This window comes from Castanea sativa, chromosome 3, assembly GCF_040712315.1.
Source record: "Castanea sativa cultivar Marrone di Chiusa Pesio chromosome 3, ASM4071231v1".
Lineage (NCBI taxonomy): Eukaryota > Viridiplantae > Streptophyta > Magnoliopsida > Fagales > Fagaceae > Castanea > Castanea sativa.
Window position 1 is genome coordinate 14,097,797 of NC_134015.1, and position 19,328 is coordinate 14,117,124.

Sequence of the window (19,328 nt, forward strand, 5' to 3'; positions counted from 1 at the left end):
TACCACTAAACCTTCCTCGGACAAGTTAATACCATCGGATCAGGCCTAAGGCCCAAAAACATGCCCTGGACCCTTTGTCCTCACAGTTACCATATCTATAACATAAAAATCATTACCACTAAAGGGTGTGGCAATGGATTAAAGAAACTAGAAGGGGCCAAGCCCCCAAACATTTTGAAAATTATCTATTTTACTATATGATGTAATTATATTTACAGGTAACTCATTGGGAAAATACAACTTGGCCCCCTCAATTTGTTATTAAATGTCTAAATACTTGTGTAAGACTAATAAACAAATAATTAAGTAATAATTTCTCATAATATATGCCAAGAGTGACAATATATATATATTAGGTTGTATATAGCATTAGTGTTTTTTAATTTTTTGGTGTGTAAAATGTAATAATATATTTCCAAGTGTAATGCATTTTTTTTTCTTCTTATTTTAGAAATTTTCAATCATTTTAATCACATATCTATAAATTATAATTGATTAACTTACAATCTTTGGCTGCCAATAAATTGTTAAAAAAATTGGGTTTCATTTAATATTTGGGTATACCTAAATATACAATGACATAGTATTCTTTTACATCTAAAAGAAAAAAAGAATTCAAAATAGAAACATAAAATATAAAAAGAATTCTTCAAAGTATTTTACATATAAATGATAATGATATACTTGGATGCAATATATATATAGCTTAGGTTAATCATGGTCACCCAAAGAAAACTTTCTGCCTCTGCCAATGATTAGAGGAATGGGAGGGTACACCTACACATGGCAAGAGGCAAACTTCTACAAGACTCATAGGTGCTAGGGTTAGAGAAGCCGTATTGCATTGTGGTTTTTCTTTTGTAAACAGATGAGTGTGACAACATGATTTGGACAGAGATAGATGGAAACACTGCATTAGAAAAATAATTAGGTCCGATTGGTAGTTTTGTTTAAGTATTAATATTCAAAATGATGTGAAAACTATAATTTAAAAAGTGTTGTGAAAATACATATATTTTTTTTTAAAGCAAAAAAAAAAAAATACATATTTAAAATATTCATAATACAAAAAATGTGTTTGGTACCATATTTTAAATAACATATTTAAAAATGTGAAAAAAATGATGACTGTATAGTAAAAGAATCCTATTATTTATTTAAGGAGAGAGAGAGAGAGAGAGAGAGAGAGAGAGAGAGAGAGAGAGAGAGAGAGAGAGAGAAAGAAGAACAAAGAGTTGGCCCGTGGGAGAAAGAGAAGAAAAAAGAGTTTGGTCTTGTTAATGGACCTACAATTTTTAACTTATTTACAAAAAAAGAAAAAAAAACTTTTTAGCAATGTTATTTGAAAACTAAAAATTGGTATAGATAAGTTTTCAAAAGGACAAAATTTAGTTACAAAATTGGTTGTAGTCTAAGGTTACAATCTTACTTAATAAAATAAATATTACTACATATTTTGAAAATCTAACCATTGAATTACATGTTCTTTATGCTCTTTATATACATATCAAATTTTGTGTCAATCGAATATTATTTACTATATGATATATAAGCTTATATTTTATGCATAATTTTAAACTACAAAAACTTGCAATTTGAACAATTTATTAAATGACATAACTGTTGATATTTAATTTTCTAGAAATTTTACAAGCATGAAGAATTCAAAAAGAAGATTTCATTCAATGATAGATTTGTCAAAATTCACCTCCAATAAAAAGATATTGAATAAGGTTGTAATATAAAGGTACAACTAATTTTGTAGTTAAATTTTGTCATTTTCAAAATACATATTTTAAACACCCTAATTGAGAATTGTAATTCAAATACCCATAATAAAACATCAAACATGTTTTATTTTGGACCCATAGTTTTCAGTTTTTAAATACTAAAAACAATCATTTGAAGCTACCAAATACACCGTACAAGTTAAACGACTAAAATGAAAAGATTAAAGGTTCATTTGCGTATAGGCTGCGTTGCTTTTTTTTTTTTCTAGTCCCATGGCACTACTCAAAGACCAGCTAGGTGATAAAAACGCGTAAATAGTAATTTGTAGCAATAAAAAATATTTTACTACAATATTTTTAATAATAAATTTTTAGTTTTCAGTAAAATAAGTAGTATTTATTTAAGGCTGCGTTTGTTTCGACGGTAAACGATTTCAGGAAATGGTTTTCCGCGTTTTCGGGTGTTTGGCAAGTGCTGAAATTTTGGTCAAACGGAAAATTGCAAACAGTTGACTGTAAAATACGGCCTCTGACCCGGAAATTCTTTTCCATTTGTATTTTACCTTCAAACCGTTTCAGTCCTATCTCGCCTTCTCGCTGCCTCAAGTCAAGCTCCAGTCAAGCTCCACTCCCTGCCTCAAGCCGGTCCGAGCTTCACCCACCGTCCGACGAGCGCCGCCACTCTCCCACGGTGAGTTTCCTCCACCGTTTCTCGAAGTCTCCTTCACACACCAAACGACCCATAGCTCCGGCCCACTGGACGAAACCTCACCCACACACCTCCGATCCCCACACACCTCCGGCCCACTAGACAAACCCACACCCATACACCTCCGACCCACTTTACACAGCTCGATCCACCCACCTCCGACCCATAACCTCCGACCCACTCTACAAAACCTCACCCACAACCTCCGACCCACTCTACAACCTCCGACCCACTATACACAACCCGAACCACCCACCTCCGACCCACTCCACCTCCGACCCATTCCACAAAGCCCGATCCACCCACCTCACCCACACACCTCCAACCCATTCTACAAAACCCAATCCACCTACCTCCGACCCACACACCTCCGACCCACCCCTCTACAAAACCCGACCAAACCTCCGACCCACCCTCTAGGCAATGCAGCTCTGGGTTGAACCGATATGGGTTATATATATATATATATAATTATTTAATTAAATACCTATTTAATTATTGATTTACTTTTTTTTTTAATTATCTAGTTATTTATTTAATTATTGATATCAGAAATTCAATTGTGCTGCTCTTACAATTATACAGAAATATAAATGCAATGTGATTTGTTGGGGATTTTCTGCTCTTGGTGTTTTTGTTGATGGGTACTCTACTGTTTAGGTAGAAAATGTTTAGATTATTATTTAGAGGGGAATTAAACATTTTATGGCTGCTCATAATGGTTTTGATCTCACTTGTTCAAAAAAAAAAAAAAAAAAATACTATAGATTGCTTGAATTTGGATTGTTTTACTGTTGTGGTTGTTTTTATATACTGTGTACTCAATATCATGCTTGTTTGCATACCTCTTAGACCACAATGTTTGTGATGTTTTAGATGAAGAAAAAAACCAAAGCAGCAGTTCTTGCCTCAGTTGCATCTGTCCTCCTTGTGGGGGTTGCGTTGGTAAGGAAATTGCGACGTAAACAACTGCCTAGGGCGCCTTATGTTAATCATGCAGCCGAAAGAGAGCATTACATAAATAGTATTCTGCATGGAAGTGAGAGACATTGTGTTAGTCAAATTAGGATGAAACCTATAGCTTTCCACCACTTATGTCACATCCTCACTGAGGGGGAGCACATACGCCCTACTACGCACATGTCCGTTACGGAGCAAGTGCTAATTTTTTTACACATTATTGGTCATAATGTGAGGTTTCGTGTAATTGGTAGTCGGTTCCATAGATTAACTGAAACTGTCCATAGATACTTCAACGTCGTCCTTAGGGGGGTCCTAAAATTATATAGAGCTCTAATAAGACTGCCTAGCGAAGATACACCCCCAGAGATAAGGGATAGCAGAAGGTTCTACCCCTATTTCAAGGTAAATATTAAGACTTGTGTATATGTGTAAATTGTGAAAGTTTGTGTAATTCTAAATCATTATGTTTGTCGAAAATTAGGATTGTGTTGGAGCGATAGATGGTACACATGTTCGTGCATCTGTGCCACTTGAGATACAAGGAAGGTTTCGTGGTCGCAAAGGTGGAACCACACAAAATGTGTTAGCTGCCATTAGTTTTGACTTGAAGTTCACTTATGTATTGGCTGGATGGGAAGGCAGTGCACATGATTCACATGTGTTAAATGATGCATTTGCTAGGCCACGGGGATTTTCAATTCCCTCAGGTATTATAGGATGACTTCGCCTTTTGAGTTTATTAGTTTAATAAATTTTGTGCATTTTTCGAAGCATAGTAGTGATTTGGTTTTATTTTTGAACATATGTAGGTAAGTATTATCTTGGTGATGCTGGGTATGGTAATAAAAATGGAATTTTGTCACCCTATCGGAGTGTGCGATATCACTTGAAAGAGTTTAGTGATCGTCCTCCTGAGAATGAACAAGAATTGTTCAACCTCCAACACTCTTCCTTGAGAACTACCATTGAGCGAGGTTTTGGAGTGTTGAAGAAACGTTTTCGAGTATTGGATGCAGAACCATTTTGGTCTTTTGAAACACAAGTGAAAGTAGTGTTAGCATGTTGTGTGATTCATAATCACATTATGGGGGTTGATCCTGCTGACTATATTATGGAAGCTGCAATGAACCAAGTAGAGGGTAGTGGCTCCCAACAAGAAACACAACACGTCGGGAGTCCACTTGAAGACATAGAGTGTGGAATGCTAAGAGAGATGAGATATGCAAAGCTATGTGGTAGATTATACCAGGAGTGGAGAGTAGAACTTTATTTAGATTTATGTGATTGTCATATGTACTGTATTCTTGTTTTATATATGTTTAATCTATTTACTGTAGACTTCTGGTGGTGTAAGGAGTATTATTTTCAACAATACATTGTTATTTCCAGTAGTTGTTTCGTTCTGTTGTGCACATCTATAATCGTGGTTGTATGTGTGTTTGATTTGTTGTCATATGCACAGTAATTTGTGAATGCTACTTGGATTGTTTAAATGCTAGTCTCACTATGCAATTATCATATGTAGTAATGTCGAAAGGGAAAGAAAAGGTGGGTAGTAAGCAATTTCGATGGTTGCCACCAATGCACACGACAATGCTAACTATACTTGCCGAAGAGGCCACGAAGGGCAACAAGCCCTCGAACACTTTTAAGCCCGGTTCCTTCGCTACTGTCGCCAAGGCGATAACTGAACAGTTTGGGGTCGAGTGCCACCCCTCGTATGTTGAGAATCGAATGCGTACTTTGAGGACAATGTGGACTACCATTCAAACTCTTCAAAAGAAGAGTGGGTTCGGTTGGGATGATAGCTTAAAAATGATCACGTGCGATGCGAAGACGTACCAAGAGGAAGTTATGGTATGGCTTTCAACTATATTTGTGCATTATATTTTCTATTGTTCTTATCCCATAAATCATGGATTATGTCTCTTGTGGTAATAATAGCTTATACTTGTTTATCATTCACATAAATCATCTAATGACATCAATATTGAATTGAATATTGAATTTATGAGTGAAGTGATCATTGCATTGTTATTGTATGTTCACAAATGTCTCACTTACGGGCGCATCGGAAGCATGCTGATTTTTTTGAACAAGAAGATAGAGTTGTATGATGAGTTGGCTATTGTAGTGGGTAAGGATTTGGCCACAGGAAGCTTTGCTAAGTCATATGTTGATATTGACACAGAGCATGACAATGCAGAGAGCACTGAGATGGTGGCTGATAATGGGGAGGAGGGTGTGGTGGATAAGGGGAAGAATGTGGTAGAATCGTCCACCACTGGGTCCACACTTTCAAAGTCCCACAAAAGAAGCCGTGCACCTCCCTCTGATGATAGCGCTCGGCGGTTGTCTCGATCGGCTTAAGGAAATTGCGTGGCCTTGAAAGAAATCGTCGGGGGCACATTGATTTTAATAGTCTTTACTCTGAGGTGATGGCTATGACGGCGGATGGGTATAGTGAAGATATGCTCGCAACTGTCTTTGACCATCTGTGTGAAAATAAGAAGGTAGCTAGGGGATTTCTGGCCAAGACTGCTAAGTTGAGGAAGCTTTGGATGGATAGTTATTTGTTCACTCGACTCTGACTTGTCTGTTTAGTGCTGATTGTGATGGTAGGGATTGTGTGTGATGTAGTACTAGTATGATCCTAACATTGTATGATATATGTGACAATTGTATTATCGGTAAGCAGCCTATGTATGTATTTGTAACCTGTAGGATGTGAACTCTTTTGTATTATTGGGACGATACAATTGCCCAATTTATGTGTGGTGACTTTAAGCATGTAGGGCACATGTGCACTGTTCAGATACCACGTGTAGGTATCAATTTTGCATACCATGGACTTGTAATGGTGAAAGTACATTATGTGCGTTTTGATATAAATATTACCACGTGATATTCGGATGCTCTTTGTTGATGTTGAAGTCGATGATTATTTTTGTGATGCTTTTTGTAACTGTTGAAGTGGATGATTATTTTTGTGCTATTACAGGTTCATCTAGGCAATGCAGGTTTTTATTTGAAATGCATTTCATATTTTCCGTAAAATGTGTGAACAAACCAAACATGGGAAAATGAATACAGTAAAACGAATTTTAGAAAATGCCAAATAGTGGAATTTGTTTGCTGCCATTATTTTCCATGGTGCAACCAAACAGCATGAGTACATTTTCTTTACGGGAAAATATTTTTTCCGGAAATAATTTTCCGTCCGGAATTGGTTTACCGTCGAACCAAACGCAGCCTAAACCCAAGCTAAAACGAGAGTTTAATGAAAATTAAATCACATACATATACAATGTCACGTGATACTCTAACGTCGTCACGTGCCTAAAAAAGAAGAACAAAGAAAAAGAGGAAAAAGACCTGTTTGATATCGAGATGGGATGAGGTGAGGTCGTCCATTCAAAACAACAGCTGCCTAGCCACTACTCGCCCAATTCACAATCACCCAGATTTTCCCCCACAGTCCACAAACTCTTAACACATTCTCTTCCTCAAGTCACCACCACCATCAAAAATATCTCCCCCCCAAAACCCAAACCCAAAGCCAAACCCACAATCTCTCTCTCTATCTCTATCTCTATCTCTTACATGGCCACCACCATAGCTTCATTGAAATTGAACCACAACTTCTTTATCCACCTCCCTCCTCCTTCTCCTCCTAGCCTCCTCCAAACCACCACCACCACCACCTCATTTACCAGACCCGTTAAATTTTCAGGAACCTTGAATTTGAACCTTCAAAGCTCCTCCAAACTCAGCGTTAAATGCTTTATCTTCACCAACAAGAACAAGAACCATGTAACCACCGACTTAGACTTGTTCTCTGACTCTAAAACCCAAAACCCATTTGACGTTTTTGCAAATACTCTGCTTAATGCAATAAAAGCACTGAGAAAACCAGCGGTGGCCGCTGTGCTATTGGGTTTGCTGTTGTTATACGATCCCAATTCGGCATTGGCCGCCTCCGGTGGAAGAATGGGTGGCAGGTCGTTTTCGTCGTCGTCGTCGTCGAGGAGTTATTCGGTGCCGAGGAATTCGGGAGGTGGGTTCTCTTTTTCGGCGCCGTATTATGCGCCGTCGCCTTTCGGCGGCGGTGGCGGGTTTTATATGGGGCCGGCGGTGGGGGTCGGGTCGAGTTTCTTCTTCATTTTGATGGGTTTCGCAGCGTTTGTTTTGGTTTCGGGGATTCTTTCGGATCGGTCGGAGGGTGGTGTGCTTACTGCCACTGAGAAAACCAGTGTGGTCAAGCTTCAGGTACTGTGGGAATGAATTTTGGGATTGTTTTGAATTTACTTACATGGGTTTTTGTTATCTGATTTTGATGTTTGACATGTTTGTCTAAAGAGTTTGTGAAATGACTGTTTTGTTTAGTATGAAATTTAATTTGACGAAGCTAGGTAAAACTTAGTTACAGTTTCTTACGTGGTGCACCTTATATTATTCAGTTAAATTCAATAACGTGACCTTGAAAATGATGACTAATAACTAATAAGCAACTGTACCTAAGTTTTGGCAAAATAATGATTGAATTTTGGTCACACAAGTACTTGTGGCCACAATGTTTGTTGGACTGATTAGTGAATGAGCTTTGGTTCAAATGACACTTATTTGTAAGAGCAAGTTGGATGCTAGGGAGTTGGTTCAAGATCACTTTGTGTAACTTACCAATAAAAAAAAGTTCTTGGTTTTGATTCTAGTATTATTTTTTTGTAACAGTTGTTTCTGTCTGTCAAAATGCTGATTTTTTTTTAATAATCTTTATTGCTAAGTAAAATATTTGTTAGTGGTATTGAATCCGCAACCTAACACTCTGGTCCATATGGGGGGAGAAAGTGGCTCAGAGGTAATTAGCTAATAGAGAAAAGAAGAGTGTCAAGAGTTTGGTAGCTCAATTGGTTGGCACCTCCTAATGTTTCCAATAGAGACATTTAGGGTTCAAATCCCCTCACTCTCAACTATTAATGTATAAAAAAATCTATGATCACATGAGGATGCTTTTATCTATCAAATCAAAAGCTAACCAAGAAAAGAGAAAGGGTGAAATCATTGGCATCCAGTACTAGCAGTATAAATATGCTTTCTATTACCTTGATATATCTCTTTCCTTAAATGGTTTTCCTGGCAATACTTGTTGGATGTTGCTTTTCTTTTTATGGAAATGTCTTGGGCTTTGTGATGGGACTATGGTGGTTGAACTTAAGTGGGGATTTTTTTTGGGAGGAGGGGGGGGGGAGAGCTAATTATTTGAATGATTCTTTTAAATCATCTTGTGTTCTGCTCTATGAAGCAATATATTCAGCACCAAGAAATAATGTGTTCGGAAGTGCAGTCTGGCATGGAATTTAGGGTGCTTGAATTGAAAGCGTTGGGGGAATTTCTAAGTTACCATATTCAGCAATCTCCACAGTTCAAAAATGTAAAGAACATTAACCATTACAATACCAACATAAGCTCCAATTATATATCTTCTGCCCCTGCAAGTCAAGTACTCAACTATTGGAGAAATGACCAAAAGTCATAAATATAGTTTAGCAATTTGAAGTTTTAGGTTATACAGGTGTTTTTTTTTATTATTATTTTTTTTTTATCACATTTATAAGGTAGGTTCATTTAGTTGGCTATGAAGTAACTGTATGGCGTTGTTATGTCATGCATAGAGTATTTTGTTTGGAAGTTGAGTTCTGACTCACTTCTTAAAATCTTTCTTGAATTTGAGAAAGCAGTTCTTCTGAATTTTCTCATTACTGACTTTTCGTAGGTTGGGTTGCTGGGGATGGGGCGGTCACTTCAAAAGGATCTTAATCGGATTGCGGAAACTGCAGATACATCTAGCTCTTTGGGTTTGAGCTATGTATTGACAGGTGGAACTTCTAAATAAGTATTTATATTATTCATCCGATTTGTTGTTTATTTATTTTTTATTTAATAGATTTTCATCTTTCATTTGCCTATTTACTACTGAATATGAGTAATCTTTTGCAAATTAACTAATGATGTACCCTAAAAAATTTATTCAAACAAATTTTACTGGCTGTAAGGTTAGTTGTCATGGGCATAATTGGTTCCTCATATGCTTTCAGTATTCTAATCCTAGTTGCCAATGGATTGTACCTGAATTGATACTTTCCCCCTCCTTAAAAACATGGTTGTATGTGAGAGGTTTTAGAATCATTGAGTTCAATGTTGTAAAAATAAGAGAAAATGGTATAAGAAAGATATAAATAATCCAAGTAGTTGATTGTAGATATGCATCTAATCTCATAAAGTTTAAAACAAAATTTGATAACAACAAATTTTCATTGGTTTAGTGCATTCTTTAGGACATTCATCGATTTAATCTAAGTTTTGCAAATAATTAGTCTGTATATTTATTATAGGATTTTTAATGTTATAAAGGAAAAATGAAATTTATATTAGGGCTACTGCTGCTAATCACAAGGTAATCACATATTGAGTTAAACCTATAGAGAGAGGTTTGTTATAGAACCTTGAAGGTCAAGCATACTATGAGCCAATAATAACAAACATCTCATTGAGCTAAACTTATAGAGAGATTTTGTTTCCCCAAATAAAAGTAAAAATTCAGGTAAAATAATAATGTGTGAAGGAATAATTTTGTAATGATTTTTGTGAAATAAAGTGCTGTAGAGAATTAGCTTGCATCTTTAGAAAATTTTTACATATATACATTGTTTAAGGGGGTGATATGTTGTAGCACAAGGTATTATGATTTTATGTTAATTCATACTTACATGCTCATAAAGAATTTTCCAAATGGCATCAAAATCATTAAAAGTTTCAATGTAGTGATTCTGGAGGAGTCATCACCACAAGGTTGACCTGTTCAGATTTAAATTTGCTTTTCATTCATTAATATCCTCTAAGAAAAAGTGATGTCAACTTATTATACCAATTGTTACGGTTTTTAATAATGTTATATGATCTCTCTCTTCTTTACACAGAAGATGAGTACAACTAAGATCTCTCTCTCTCTCTCTCTCTCTGTGGATTAATAATTACACTTGCACATTATGGGTCTTGAATCCATGGCCTCACCCTCAAGGCGTTGATTTGAACTAGTGTTTATAGTATATATTTCAGTATTAAAGTTGGCTCTATATTGATTTCATCATCTAAGACTTGTCATAATTAACATGTCAAGCTAGGGCCTTCTTTTAATTTTTGTTGTTGATTTTATCAAAATTCTGACGGTTTTTACTATCTTAATTTTTGGGCGCAGAGACAACGCTAGCTTTGCTTCGGCATCCCAGTTATTGTATCTCAGGTTATTCAGCTGTAAGTTGAACATCTCCTAGAACATTTTATTCTACTAAAGTAAGGTTAGGAAACAAGTACAGTTTGGTAACTTTGGTTCAATGTTCAAAAAAGACAAACAAACAAGAGAAGGGGCCACCTTCCATTAGGGCTTGGGGGAAGGGTTGGCTTGTTTTATGCCTATATGTTATAGGCACACATGGACCCCTTGTGTTTGTGGGTTGTGACTGGCAAACTAGTTGATTCTCTGTTTGTCATTCTTGCAGTTGGAACCTGGCACTGTATGAATCAGTATCTCTGTTTCGAAGACAACATTACTTGGAGAAAAGGGTTATTTTGTTTAGAGATCTTGAGGGATTAACTTAAATCTCTGAGTTGTGTATACAGGACATAGGATTTTATCTAGTTCATGTTTTCATTTCTTTTACAGAAGAATCTCTGTAGTCCTTTTCAGAATATATTCCCTGCAGCTATTACTTCTTATAGCGGCATCTTCTCTCTCTCTCTCTCTCTCTCTCTCTCTCTCCCCCATTAAGAAATTGGTTTGACATGATTTCAGCAATGTTGATGGCAGGCTTAACTGGTGCCACTCTTGCAGGTGGATATAAAGAGGAGCATGGAGGATGGAGAGAAACGCTTCAATCAACTTTCTATTGAAGAACGGGGGAAATTTGATGAAGAAACACTTGTCAATGTGAATAACATTAAAAAGCAAAGTACATCCAGCCAGAGAGCTAATGGATTCAGCAATGAGTACATAGTGGTAAGGTCGTCTCTAAATTGGCTATAGTTAAAATGAATATATCAAAATACTCCATTTCTAGCTTGACTTTGGGTTTTTAGGTGATCTGCTGCTGACTAGACTCATAAATGTGTTGTAATTTTCTACTTATTTATGGGTTTGCTTTATTTAAATGCACGATTAATAATATATGATATTCCTCCAATCACAACTAAGGTGCTTTGTTCTATCTATCTTCATACCGTGAGCATTATCATTTCTATGGTGTGTCAAGTGACAAGTTCTCTCTGTCTCTCTCAAAAGAAGGATGTGGGTGGGGATTAAGATGAACTAGACGCAATGGTCATAGAAGTCGTAAACTTAGTTGGGATATATGGTATAACCCAGTTCAGGTGGCAGTGTTTGTCTATGAGATGGAACTGAATCCATCTTGACTGGTTTTTCTAATCTTCTGATAACATGATCAACATTTGATTTCATTTGATTTATATACTTTTCTTTATTTTTTTGTTTGGGGGAGGAGGGGGGGGGGGTGTTTGAAAACAGAACCTAGGTCTAACAAATAACCTTCCATGAAAAAGCCACATTTAAGAGCCTGTTGTAATTTGAAATCCAGAAACATTATAACTGCTCTAGTATAATTTCTCCAAACTTACATTCTAAATAAGGAGAAGAATAACCACATGAACTACTTGATGAGAAGGATGTTGTAGGCTTGGTTTCGTGTAGTTTGATTGCAGAAATTTCAGAATTTGCCATTGAATGGAAATTTGTGGTGTGAATCAGTTCTGGTGTTTTACAGGCCTATTACAACCATACCAAATGACCCACTAAACAAAACCAAGTCAATATTAAATTAATTCTGGCTGATTACAATCAGTTTTGGATTTCCTGTTGAAAGACCAATAGACTATAGATGAACTTTCACTGTTGATCTGTTTGTTAATTTGTAATATTTCTCCAAATATCATTATTCACTAATCTAAGGCTCACATGAAATCAATGGGATTATGAGGGCTGCAATGACAACATTTAGCCTAGCAGCATTACAAAGCTTCAGTTCACCTTTTACAATGAGTTTGAACTAAGGTTTCCACTGTTCCCCCTAGCTCCCCAATTTTTTCTTAGATGTTCCCACTATTAAAATTCTGTTAGACCTTTGTAATAAGAAAGACCTTGACATGCTTTGGAATAATAAATGTTTCGAGTTAACTTAGACTGTAAATCTGGGACCACAAAAGCAGTTTGTCTCTGCTTCTCAATTGAAGATGCTCCTAGGATTTTATAGGATCCATAATAAATCTGCATAGGTGTTATTTACTTTCACTCTCTTCTTACCCTGAGTATATATATATATATATATATATATATATATATATATATATATATATATATATATATTTTTTTTTTTTTTTAAATAAGGAGAACATTAATGGCGAGAAATCTAGCATTTTGTTCATCTTTGGATTGCATCCTTTTTGAGGATGCATGGACACAGACATAGGTACGGATATGGGTATAAGTATGACATAGCAACACAAGCAATTTTTGAAAAATTATAACATGAAATGGAAGGTATAACACCAGTATGACAGGAGTACGACATCCTAAATGAAGTGTCTGTGCATCTTAGGGCTCGTTTGGTAGAGGAATTTAAGTTGAGTTGTTTGTAGTTTTTTGAAATACGTGTGAGTGAAAAAGTGTGTGAAAAAATGTGTAAAGTTGTTTAAAATTTGGTAGAGTGGTTCAAAACCACTTTACCAAACAGACCCTTAGTTTTTTTCTCTGTACACATCTTGGGGTGGCTCAATGCAATAGTTTTATTTCATTATAATGCTCCTTGTATAAAGTGATTAAATGATGTGCATTTTATCTCATCTTTCTATTCTATAAACATAACATTATATACTCACAGCATCTATGACTGGGTAGTCATGGGACATAAATATTTGATTAAAAATAGAAATGTATATTTTCCCCTCCTTTTCTGTGGTTTTTATGAAATTTCTTTAAAATAGATAACAATCTTGGTGGCTGCTGAAGGAGTACATAAGCTCCCCACCATCAATGGCAGTGGGGACTTGAAAGAAGCATTGCAAAAGCTTGGATCCATTCCCTCGAGTAAAATACTAGTAAGTATGAAATTTTTTCCAAAATCAGAACTTGTAGGTGTAAAATATCTATGCCCGATATCTCTTTTTTTCATGCAGGCAGTTGAGGTATTGTGGACCCCTCAGAATGAAAATGACACCCTGTCAGAGCGGGAACTTCTTGAAGATTATCCACTGTTGAGGCCTTTGTAAGAGGCTACCTTATACCATGCAGTAAGAGGTATGAGCTCAACCGCTTATTGGATCTAAGATGGCATTTGTATAGGAAACTTAGTCTATAGTTCACAGAAATTGTATTTGTCTAAGATTTGACTAGATGTATACAGCTGTTCTCAATTTGTTAGTTTAAAACAGTGGTTGTATATTTACTTCAAGGCATTCCCTTTCTTTTACCAATTCTCCAATCTGCCATATGAATTATAAAGGTGCACCTTTGTATATTGATGATATTAACTAAACATTACAATTCGAATCAACAGATGAGCTGCATATTAAAGCTTATACAATCAATCAATAATGACTAATGAGGTTGTAAACTGGTAGACAGAGATGCGTGCTTACTACTGAGTGTTTACACCCCCCCACCCCTCAATAATTCATTGCATCTCTCTCATTGGTTGGCAGGATATATATATAATGCAGTACAATTTTTTCCTTCCACCCTTCTTCTATTTCATCACACCTCTCTCATTGGTCGGCAGTATGCCATTCATATATTTATGATGCTATACAATTGTATACAGCCACCAACATTTTGCATCCATATTCTGTGAAAGTACTTGTCCTCAAAGGGACTCCAAATTTGCTAGTAGATACAAGTACTTATATTTATTTTGGTTGATTGGGGAAAGGAAAGTGGTAGTGGTGGCGGCATTGGCAGTTGACCAGCAATGATGATGGTGGTGGTGGGGGTGGTCAACAGTGACAACAATGGCGGTAGTATTGGTTGTTGACCAGTGGTGGCCGTGATGGTTGGTGATTGGTAATTAGAGGTTGGTGACGGATGAGTGGGCGGGTGAAGGCGATTCTCAGTGACAGGAAAAGAAGTTAATGGTGGCATAGAGGAGTTGAAGTGGATAATAGTGGTGGGGATGAAGCAAAGGCTTTTTCTAGAAAATGGTGTATGCATTTAAAAACATAAGCCGGTTTCTGCCATTTTGGTGTAAATTTTCATTTACTATGGAAAACGTCTTTCCTTTGACTAATATTTTTTAGTTGCACTAAATGCTAGAAAACACTTTACATTTTTCATCAAACAACCAAGATAGAGTTTAAAAGTTAATGTTTTAGAGTTTAAAATGTCCTTTTGTAGTTGCAATTTCTGTTGGATCAGTAGAGTTTGATTCTGTAGCACATGTTGCTGCGAGATTGTGTGCGACTTCTTTTGAATCTTTTGTTTTCAATAAACACAGTCTCCTTCTGGCAATTGTTGCCGCTTGTAAGACAGACTGCTCTTTGCTTTAGTTTGAATAAATATTGAAGCTTATCAAAAAAAATACTTACAATTTTAGGTGCACTAAATGCTAGAAAACACTTACATTTTTCATCAAAACAACCAAGATAGAGTTTGAAAGTTTTGTTGGTGCTGGGATGAAGTTTTGGCCAGAGAGTTAGGGAATGGGGATGATCCAACAGCATAATGGTCACATATGGAGATTGTTCAACATTTGTTCTCCAACTCTAAGTTCCACAGATGCTGCCAGTGGATGGATCATAAGACTGTTTGATTTTTGGTCTGAGTTTAGCTCGTTGAAGCTTCTCAACCTTCCCAGAATTCTAATGTGGAAAATCTATTGTTTTTTTGGGTAGTGCTATTTACATTGGATTCCTTTATTTAAGCGGTGATATAGATTAATTGTTAAATGAGTTCCTTTCCTAGAGGCAAAGTTGACTAGAGGATGTCATCAATGCATGAGGTCCCAGGTCACTCTGATTGGGAGGTTGAAGAAATTGTTGAAGAGGTTTTAGATCACTTTTGGATTCATTCTGCTCGATTTAGTTAGCTAAATTTGTTCACAGAGACCTAAATTTTCTAACCCATAATATAGCTTCTTGGGTTACTTCTTGTTCCTCCCGGGGCCAGTCCCCAACTCCGCTCCCCGTTCTTGGGATTTTTGTCAAAGCTGAGATGGGCTTGCCCCTTTCGGCTTTTGTATTCTCATTTATTAAGCAAAAATAAATAAATAAATAAAGAAACATTCTATAGATACGATAAAAATTTCACTCTTGGTTGATGTGGCAAATTGTTAGTGGTAGGTAAAATATTGATGTCCATGGTTCGTTTGGACAAAAAGTAGTAAAAACTTATCAACTCAATTATAAAAAATATTGTAAAATTTTGTATACATAGCATTACTCAAAAATAAAATAAAATAAAGATTGGAGGATACCTATATTTCTGGTAAACTGTTCTAATTGCCTTTACAATTTTCGAAAAAGAGGTTCTTGAATTTTTTGTTTCCCGCAGAAGGATTCTTCTGCCTACTTGCAAATGAAGGTGCTGTAGTGGTTAAGGGTTACATCTGATTAGGAGATGAAAAGGACATGGCATGGGGTTTATTAAGCTTTGAAAGTATTGTTGTTTTCACTGTTGTGGACTTATGCCTAACATTCACTTCTCTTTTTCATAAGTGGGAGCTGCAACACATTGAGGGTCAACCATAAATTTTATCATCTTCCTCTTTTTTGGGGGGTGGGATGATATGGGCAAATCTTGTATTGGTGGGGAGGTTTCCAGTTCTTCAGATATTTCTTTCCTATATAGTATTATGGTATTCTAATTTCTATGCTTATTTGCTTGTAAGTAAGGGTTTACAAAAAAGTCTATGGACACAAAAGATGTGTAGGGCCTGTAGGCTCATGAATGAACGCTATTAGACTTGAATCAATTATTCTAATCTTGGTTAACCCTGTAAAGATTGAATTGGCCCCGACATATTTTGACAAATTTGTGCCAATGAACTGTAGAGCAAGTGGATTTTCTTCCTTATAGAACGGGTTGGAGAGTAATGATATTCTTGCATATTGAGTGAAAAAAACCATAGACCCTTGACCAAGTCGTGCAAAAGTGGTAGAGCATATTAAAATTCACATTTGCAATCACCCTTGCCAACCGAGTTTTCCCCTCCTTTATGGTGTCTCAACTTGAATCCTAGGGCAGTAGGGCTCATCTCAAGTTCTACTTATGAGCAATTGTATTTTAGAATGAAGACTGTCGCACTTGATTTTCTGAGTTTAAAATGAAAGAGAGACCCTTTGCCAAGCTTATTGAATTGCACTGGTGAAGGTCTGAAAGAGATCATTTGGTTGGAGATTATTTATTACTTCCTTCTGCCTTCTTTTAAATTTTTCTTATTTTTACACAAAAGATAACATTTTTGGGTTCTTTGAAGTTCCAATCACAATGATGAGCTTTTCCCTCACTCTATTTTCCTTAAAAATTACATCAATCATAATCCTTTTTTCCCCCTTGGTGTGGTAGGGGAGGTAGGTGGCACCCTCTGACTATGTCCTCCAGGACATAACAAGGTTAAACCACCACCCTCCCCCCTTTTAATTTATTTAAAATTTTTAAATGTAAATGTAAAGAGCTCTTTGAGGACCTAACTAATTCCCTCATCTCAGACATACTAAACATTTGTTTGGAGACAACTTCTTTAGCTTTTTGCTAAAAGCTTATTGTGAAACTACTGCAGAAAAAAAAAAAAAAAAGGTTAAAAACTAGCTGATTTTTTTTTTTTGTTGAAAGTAAAGTAAAAAAAAAAAAAAGTGCTGAATGTATTGTAGAAAAAATTTATGTATAATTTTAAGCCTATTTTAATGCTTGAATATGCAAAATGACTTCTAAACATGAAAAGCAAATATTTACAATAACAATAATAATAACTAATTTTTTTGGCTTTACTATAATATACCATCAAGCTTGTTATATCATATTTTAGATACATATTTCATCAAAGCAATCAATTAGAGTTACCAAAACATACCGTAATGTTAATGATAACTATAACAACAATTAATTAGAGTTAGACAAAAAAAAAAAAAAAAACTATAAATGAGTGAATAGTGGAGACTTTCACCAAAAGTTGTGCCATTGGAATGAAGAGAGCTTTTTAAGTTTTCTTTTCTAATAATAAAATGTTGGCCCATGAGCACAACAGCCGATAAACATACAAAAAATAAGCTGATTTTTCTAAAAATATTGTTGGTTTGAGAACAATTTATTTAGTTGAAATTAAAAATTTTTTGCTAAAATTACTGTAAATAAAATTAAAAAGTAGTTGAAATAGTACAATGAGACCCATGAATAGTACTAAAAAGTATAATGAGACTAATAAATAGTAGCAAAAATAAGTTGAATAGTTAAAAACTAATTTAAGCTAAAGCTTTAATCAGCTCCCAAATGCACTCTAAGTAATTATAAGGAGGAGTCTCTTAAGATGGGACCAAAATGTTGGTTAGGAGATTTAAACCTAAGATCACATGAATAACATGAGACTTGAAAATTACTAAACCAACCCCTTGAGATTAATGAGATTTAAACCTTTTTTTTTCTTTTAATCTTTTTCAATATGATAGATGAGTGCTAATTGCTAAATATACTTGCAAATATATTTAGCACTCATTTATCTATAATGGTGCTTCGTTTAAAGGCTTCAAATGCAAAAATATGAATAAAGTAGTAATATTTGCTTCTACTTTCTAAGAGCTTAGCATTTCCTTATGTATTATCACAAATCGATATAATATTAAGAATCTTGTAGTTTAATAATATTTTTAAAAAAATTCTCTTTATGTAATTTGGGGTGCTGTCATTAGTGTTGACTATTAAATTATGAAATAACATCCTATACGATGGCTCCTAAAATACAAAGGAAAAAAGAAAGAGAAAGAGAAAGAGAAAGAGAAGAGAAAAGAAATCCTATGTGATGGAACATAAAATAAACACTTTGCCGAGTTGCCCTCGTGTAATTTGCCATGGGTTTCGCATTATATAATCAAAAAGTAAAGCAAGAAACAAAGGAATATTTTTTAATATATTTTCCAATGCAAACTTTATGCCTTAATTCTCAGTATCCAACTATAAAGAACATTTGACTGCTTTTGTGGGTCTGCTTTGTGAATAGACTACAGAGCTCAAAACAAACATTTCAAGGAAAAAGAAATAAAAGTGGGCATTGCATTGTTTTCCTTCTTGTAGAGCACCGGGTAAAAGGAGCAAACAATAGTGGATTTTGCTTTGAATGAAATTATGAAAGTGATGTAGAAGAACTCTTTATAAAAAGTTGTACCATTGGAATTTGTCATTTTGTCTACGTAGGTGTAAAAAAAAAAAAACACTATTATTTTTCTTTAAGATGAAATGTAGCTTTATTATGATCTAAAAGTGTCCACTTATCATATATTTCCATGGACGTAATCACAAAAAGTTATAAGGAATTGAACTTGCACATCATTGTCATGAATTCATTATCACATTATTAACAGGTCAGAATTTAGGTATAGTACTTTAGGTGCTGTTCCTTAAGTTTTCATCATAAGATTCAACCATGTGAAAAAATTCACATGAGAAAAAATTCACATGGCAGAATCTTAAAAGGAAAATCTAAGGAACAATACCTAAATACTATACCTAAGTCTTGCCCTTATTTATATATAAGAGAGGTAAACCATACAATGATTTTCAATTATTCAAGTGACCCCTCTCTCTCTCACCTACCACCATAGTCCAATTCACCATTCCATTTCATTAGTGATAATGCTTATCATTATGTCTCTTTCTA

General features: G+C 35.3%; 2 protein-coding genes across 2 annotated transcripts; both read left to right on the forward strand.

Moving 5' to 3' along the window:
* The first annotated feature begins 3,579 nt into the window (after nucleotides 1-3,579).
* On the forward strand, nucleotides 3,580-5,772 carry LOC142628545 (uncharacterized). Its single transcript, XM_075802622.1, has 5 exons — nucleotides 3,580-3,804; nucleotides 3,884-4,109; nucleotides 4,212-4,637; nucleotides 4,928-5,259; nucleotides 5,347-5,772. The coding sequence occupies exons 1-5, from the start codon at nucleotides 3,580-3,582 to the stop codon at nucleotides 5,770-5,772; spliced, it is 1,635 nt and encodes a 544-aa protein (XP_075658737.1).
* A 1,032-nt stretch (nucleotides 5,773-6,804) lies between these two features.
* On the forward strand, nucleotides 6,805-13,941 carry LOC142630015 (FLUCTUATING-LIGHT-ACCLIMATION protein 1, chloroplastic). Its single transcript, XM_075804070.1, has 6 exons — nucleotides 6,805-7,671; nucleotides 9,176-9,278; nucleotides 10,658-10,713; nucleotides 11,291-11,455; nucleotides 13,453-13,566; nucleotides 13,645-13,941. Exons 1-6 carry the CDS (start codon nucleotides 7,006-7,008, stop codon nucleotides 13,735-13,737), a joined length of 1,197 nt encoding a protein of 398 aa, XP_075660185.1. The 5' UTR covers nucleotides 6,805-7,005; the 3' UTR covers nucleotides 13,738-13,941.
* Nucleotides 13,942-19,328: the final 5,387 nt, after the last annotated feature.